At 27.4% G+C, this 6,974-nt stretch overlaps 2 protein-coding genes and 1 long non-coding RNA gene across 5 annotated transcripts in view; 2 read left to right on the forward strand and 1 right to left on the reverse strand.

Annotated features, from left to right (window-relative positions):
- Positions 1–308: 308 nt before the first annotated feature.
- Positions 309–3,644, reverse strand: LOC102673470 (protein-L-isoaspartate O-methyltransferase domain-containing protein 1-like). 3 transcript variants are annotated; one of them, XM_006619449.2, is made up of 5 exons: positions 3,309–3,644; positions 1,922–2,251; positions 1,722–1,856; positions 1,395–1,646; positions 309–1,288 (listed from the first exon to the last, which is right to left on the reverse strand). In XM_006619449.2, the coding sequence occupies exons 2-5, from the start codon at positions 2,226–2,228 to the stop codon at positions 372–374; spliced, it is 1,611 nt and encodes a 536-aa protein (XP_006619512.1). In that variant the 5' UTR covers positions 2,229–2,251; positions 3,309–3,644; the 3' UTR covers positions 309–371. The 3 variants fall into 3 exon arrangements, with proteins under 3 accessions (XP_006619512.1, XP_006619511.1, XP_031368204.1); XM_006619448.2 differs by having other exon boundaries at positions 2,919–3,643; XM_031512344.1 differs by lacking the exon at positions 3,309–3,644 and adding an exon at positions 2,561–2,928.
- On the forward strand, positions 2,694–3,084 carry LOC116186086. The gene is made up of 2 exons (XR_004151011.1): positions 2,694–2,775; positions 2,894–3,084. It is a non-coding gene; the product is annotated as an uncharacterized LOC116186086 (long non-coding RNA).
- A 785-nt stretch (positions 3,645–4,429) lies between the features above and the next one.
- Positions 4,430–6,974, forward strand: part of LOC102677534 (lethal(3)malignant brain tumor-like protein 3) — a 9,203-nt gene continuing 6,658 nt past the window's right edge. Inside the window, 1 exon segment of the mRNA XM_031512350.1 lies at positions 4,430–4,575. Coding sequence (XP_031368210.1) covers positions 4,550–4,575 — 26 coding nt within the window. The 5' untranslated portion in view covers positions 4,430–4,549.

A 6,974-nucleotide genomic window follows, 5' to 3' on the forward strand; every position in this document is an offset into this window, starting at 1 on the left:
AATGATATCTGTGTTCTGTTCGTGGAGAATATCATGAATACCTCTGAATAATGGTGGAGATGGTTAGAATGGTAGATAAAAGGCAAGATAAGTGATTACAACAATCATTTAGAAGTCAATCTGATCTTCTTCCCACGAATATCGTATCTCTTCGGTTCAAGGATTTGTAAAGGTTCTGGATTGAAAAAAAAAAAAAAAGAAAAAAAAATAAAATAAAATAAAATAACAGTCAGTAATTATTTCATGTAAATTATTACATAATATTAAGTATGTATGCGCGCACGCACACGTGTGTAAATATACATATATTTATTTATTCATTTATTTATTTAAATTAGAGTATTATGACTTGCGTATGTAATTTACTTATATTACAGCTTACGATTATAATTTAGGTACAATTTTGATGAAAAAGGCAATGGTAACTCTTGTATTTTCTCTTTCATATAAGTAGAAAAGGCATTGCTATTCACATAACGAGCGATTATTACTTCTTGATCACGGGAAACGTCGGACGGATCCACGTCCATTGCGTTCGTGGTGTCCGGAGATTCAACAGGTTTTGAGTCCGATTGACTGGTATTCGATCTAGGGCTGCTATCCTCGTTGCTTAAATTTACATCCTCTACGATACCGCTATCCGTTTTCTCTCGTTTCGCCATTTTTTTACGTTGAACAGGAAGAGTCTCATCCTGTTCCGTTTCGCTGTCACTTTCGCTTATATTTAACAACGTTTCAGTATGCTTGAGCAAGTTTAAATAAGTCTCGCTCACGTTGTTAAAATTTTGTAGTTCGGATTTGTTTTGAGATTTTTCTTCCGTCGGATTCGAAGTGGTTTGTTCATCGTTACCCTCTTCTGTCCGTGAAACAGATTTGTTACTGTTCGTAGAATTTTCGGAATTCTGATTGTACCAGTCAACGTTACCGTTGTTATTCACTACTTGCCAATTTTGATTTTCGTTCATATTGCACAACACGACAGCCCGTACTTGAGAAGTTGTATATAGATCTCTAGGATCGGCATCCACGCTAAGCAATACGCATACCCTTCTTGTAAATTCATCATCTTCGTCAGACACCGATTCATCCGATATCGATCCATCGGATTCTCCCAATACAGGAATTACAAATCTTGTTAATGTTTGTTGGGGGGAATTGAATCTTCTTCGTTCTAATAGTATCACTTTTTCCGTTTCCAGATCTTCGTGCTCTTTCCATACATTTAATCGCAAACAACGTCTAATTTTACCTCTACATAGTTCTTGTAAAGATAACGGCACACATTCAGCTACAATAAATATATTAATAAGTTGGTGAAACTAAATATATAGTTTTAATATTTAAAATATTATTCTTTTTTTATTTTATGTTAGAAAAGATTATAAAATACGTACGTAAGTGAAATAAAGTTTGCTCCGTTGTAGTAGGTACAACTAATGTTGCAAATGATACAGGAAGCATTTTAAAGTGTAACCAAGTATCCTCGTCTATTCTAAGTACACGTAGCAAATGATCTTTGAATGGCATCACGAGAATACCTCCAATACATACAAATTGTTTAATAAATCCTTCGTAATTTTCAGGACATGCTGCACCACAATATACTCTGTCATATTGTCTACCGGGTGCAACATTCAGACAATTCCCTGCCAAATGTACAGTTACATGACTCTTTCTTGTTCTCACAGGAGTCACATATAAATAAATTCTTTATGTATCACCTTGTATAAAAACTGGTTCACAAAAGTCAAATTCATCCAGTGCTAATGACTTCTGTTTAAATTCTTCAAGTCGCTCGTACGCATATTCTAAACAATCTTCATGCAACTCAATGCCATGATTTGTTCCATGTTGGTCTAAGAAAGGCATAAAGATATCACGAATATTCTATACTGATCTAGTAAAGCAGCAGTGTTCTTACTCAATATGAGTCCTGCCATTGTACTGAGATAACCAGTTCCAGACCCAAGATTTAAAAAGCTCAATCCTGATTCCAATGAAAGACTTTCCATCACCTCGCTATATATGCATGGTGCGGATAAATGAATGTTGCCATGTTTCCAGGCAAGATCATTATAAGCTCTATCTCTGTGAGATGGTAAAACATAATCTGCTCTATCAACAGCTCTAAAAACTTGTTCAACTTTTCTTGTTCTTATATATCCAGATTTCATTAAGTTATTAACTAATTCATCATTGTTTTGTCCACTGCTTACAGCTGCCCCCATTATTAAAAATTTACTAAAGATCTCTGCAACAAGATTTTAATACATTAATTAAATATTTTTTTGTGATTCTAATGTTTATATTTAAAATAAAAATATAAAATTAAAATTATATATATATATATTATTTTTATTTATATATATATATATATATTGAAAAATAATATTTAATATCTATTAAATATAATTTATTATTATAATAAATATAATATATTATTTACTATTATTTATATAATAATTATTATTTTATTATTATAGTTATCATAATATAATATATTTAAAAACAGATATAATAATCATAATTTTATATAGTTTATTATTATTAAATAACTTACCAAGTTAAAATATAATATAATTAAAGTTTGTAAAAACACAAAAAAATAATTTATTAAAATATATTTCATTCAATAAGAATAAAATTCGGATTAATAACATTAACATATTTCATTTTGTTATTAATACAATAGCAAATAGCTAATTTTATACGTCAAAATATAACATAATATGATCATATACGTCAAAGTGCGTATCACATACAAAATTGGATAAAGTATGTATATTTAAATATTTTTGCAATAAACTCGTAAAATAAATTAATCTTGAATTAAATATTTGTATGTACATAAGCATTAAAAGTTTTAAAGAAATTTGTATGGAATTTTTTGCAGCGTTCTCGTTAAAACGTTCCCTTACCAGATGAAAACACTATGCTCAATGACAGTGAATAATGGAGTCGATGTTAAGTCGGAAAAAAACTTTCAGCTTCGAGTTAGTTTATTATAATGCACACAATATCACGCATCGTAACATGACATTTTGCAACAAGAGACGGGATTTACTGCTATGATGTCTTCTGTTTTGATAAGTATACAAGGGTCCATCAAGTCCATCAGCTGATAGCACAAAACACGAGAATTGTCTCTACGCCATTGTCCGTCACCGATCTTTTTACGGCAAGTTAAATGACACATAACAAATTTCACAGAGAAAAACCTGATTTATTATGATCATCATCTTGTTTTTTATTTATTTTTTGGAATTTTTTTTTCTCAATCACAAAGTATTTTTCTATTTCTTTTTTACCTTTTCCTTTGAAACGCGTATGCGTATTAATCGGCCTTTTCGAAGCATACGACAGTGCTGTCCCCACGGATGGAGCCCCTTACGTGACAACCATCCCTTCTTTTGCCATCCTTCCTACAAGACAAAGAGGATTTAGAGAGAGAGAGCGACATTTCTGATGTTATTTCTCTCTTCTTCTAACTTGCTTTTAAAACAGAAAACAATTCGCGGGAAGTATTTGTATTGTGTGCGCGGGTGTAGTATAACATTGGTTAGCGTCTCTGTACCATGGTAACGAAGCTGAAATGGAAAAAGACTCTCAAAGCTCCGGAGCTTAGCTTCGACAGCACTGGCCAACAAAATCGAGCGCAAGCGTATTTACATATGTATGTTTTGACATATGTTTCTCAAATCTAAATATATATATATATATATATTATGTTACTCAAAAATATATACATAAGTATATATATATATATATATATTTATATATATTTATATTTATATATATTTATTTATTTATAATCAAATAATTTCAAAGCTTAATTTAAATAATTTGTAATTAATGTTTTTGCATATCAATTATACATGTCAAATAAATTAATAAAGAATTTATTGTAGCAAGTAATCATATAATATGTATACACATCGCATAGAAATTATTCATTATTGCATTATGAAAATATCACTGCGAAATATAAAATAAATATTTCAATATATATAATAATTCTATTAAATTTGTTATATATTATTATTTTTTTTTATTTTAATATTGAAAAACATAACATTTAATTTTAATCGTATATGATCAAGAAAATAAATTATTTTTTATGATTTGATTAATTAATAATAATTAATGAAAAATTTAATTTTTTTAAATTATTTTTTAAAATTGAAAAAGAATATCAATTTTTATTATGATTTTTATACCAAAATAAATAAAAAATAATCATTATCATTTGATAATTATATTAAATTATCATTTGATTTTTATATTAAATATGTTACATGTGAATTATATTTTTTTTGTAAAAATTATATCTATGAAGTAATTTTACTAGTATATTTGAAAAATAGTAATAACAATATATAACCGATAAACAAAAATTTTCATTATATGTTATTAAATGCATATTTCTAAAGTAGTTAAGCATTTTTATCTTATTTTATTTTATACGTACCAATGTGAATGAGTCTTTTTACAGCAGAAGCAACATGGGTCGATGCGCATGCGCATTTAGAATGATACCGTCTCTTCGCATATGATGGCGACTGACAACTTTAAAACGTGAGTTTATTATCATATAATTTCTTATGTTTACAATGTGTTGTTCGCGTGTAAAATATAACAGTGCTATCATTAAATATTCAGATGTTTGTTAGTCAGGTAATTTTTTTTCACGATTATTGTTTAATAGATTATATCCTTAAAATTACCGCTCATAATTCGTTAGACCAACATTCACTTATCCTAGTAAGTATACCTATAAAGCTTTCCGTAACTTCTTGCATTAGTGTACTTGAAAAAAGTTGTAAAGTATTTATGAATGAATGTAACATGTACAAACTTTTCAGTACATATTAATATAATTTTCACAATAATCTTTATTTATATTCTTTTTCAATTTATTTCATATAGAAACATACTTAAAATATTGTGACTTTGGTGCTTTGATAATGATTGTATCTACATATTCATAACGATCAATTAATACTAGTAAAGTAAATATAATGAATTAAATATTTTTTTCCTAGCTTTGAAAGCTTTTTAATAACCTTGATACATTAAATATTTTATATTTTATTAAATTATATTTTATTGTTGTTTTTTATAAAATAACTTATATATTTATAATTTATAATTAAAAATTTGTTTTTATTTAGGATCATCTAGTTTATAGTATCTTTTATAAATTTAAAAAATATTTGTAAATTATAGTTATGTCGTATTGTTATCGTTATTATTAATTTATATCAAAAGTTTATAAATTATTTAAAATTTTAATAAAATTTATAGTAAAAATTGTTTATTACTGATTTTTATCCCTTTCGAATATAAATTTATGATATTCAAATACTATAATTATAATCTGATAATAATTATAAATTTATATTTTATGTGAAGCGATAATTCGAGCGAATATATCGAGCATTAAAAATATAAACTCATATTTTAGAGGTTAATGTAGAAGTATATCGAAATAGAAACTTAAGCATTTGTTTAATATGTAAACTGGATTTATCAATTAGAATTTTCTATTAATCAATACAAATAATATTTATATATATAGCACAATAGAAAATATTGATCGTTAAACTTAATAATTTTATCAACAGTTCGTCAAAATTGCTGTTTCAAAGACAGAATCCTTTTCCCGATTACACGTATTGCTCGTTTAACCAATCCAAATACGATAACAATACGACGTCACTTGAATACTAGCCGCCATTGGTTAAAAGCAAGAACTATAAAAATAAAATAATAAAATTTAATATATATCTATACTTGAAACAAATCTAAATCAAATACGTTTCATATTGCACATTTTTGTTAAATTATTAATATATTAGTAAATTTAAATTTTCAAAATTCAATATAATTGTCTGTTAAATAACAATAAATATGTGACTTGGTTTTTTAAAAAAAATGTTAGTTTAGTTCGCATTGATCAGCAACATGTATATTACTTGTACTTTTTTTTCAACAATATTTGCGCGGGAAATTCATTAAAGAGTAAAACAATAAAAATATATTATCAATACATTAGATTAGATTAAAACATTTTTTATATGTCATGTGTATCGATCGACTGAGCATGATCCTTGAATGATTTCAAAATTACTCGCTGTCGGGAAAAATCTGTACATCCTATGCGGTTAATAGTGCACTGAGAACGTTACGATTGGTCAAAGTTGTGAACTTGTTCTTTAGTTTAATAGCGATTAACCAATAGCGAACGGCCTGTTGCGCCGTCGCTACTACAGTTAGAGCCTATGAGGACGTAGCTGTAGCGTACGGAGAACGAAGGCTCGAACGCTTAAAAGATATGTGAAAATAATTGCTTAAAATTCCGTGGAATTCAATTTGGTTTGTTTTTCATTTATACTGTATTAATTATTTACGCTACCTTAAGAATTCTGGTAGAAGTGATCAGTTTTATATAGTTTAATCTGTTCTCCGTTCCAGTGTGAAAAGTGTGCGTGCGCGTTGTATTCTTCGAGTGATTTGTGATGCGCGACTGATGATTTGTAAAAGTATTAGAATAAAAATATCTGTGCTGTAACTCTTGAAAGTAATAGTTTCTTGAGATTTTTGGTATTTCATAGAATATATAGAATAAATTCTTATTCAGCCGATAGGTTTAAAAGCGTGAAAAATAATAACGTAACTTCACTCAATGATATTAATTCGGCGCGTGTTTCAAATCGTGTTGGCAATTCTCTTAACGCCCAGTTATGGCTATCTATGAAATCACGACAAAAGTAACCGAACTTTGCATATTAATTTCATTTACTTTATTTTGTTAAATTTTTTTCATCGTGTATATAAAAGTCGCAATTATTCATGAATTATGTAACTAGTAACAATTCTATTATTCACTTGGTAATAGAAGATATTATATATTGTTAGGTTTGTAAAATTATAAAGTATTTTTTTTTTTTTTTTTTTTTTTTTTTTTTTTTTTT

This window comes from Apis dorsata, unplaced genomic scaffold, assembly GCF_000469605.1.
Source record: "Apis dorsata unplaced genomic scaffold, Apis dorsata 1.3 scaffold_416, whole genome shotgun sequence".
NCBI classification, from domain to species: domain Eukaryota; kingdom Metazoa; phylum Arthropoda; class Insecta; order Hymenoptera; family Apidae; genus Apis; species Apis dorsata.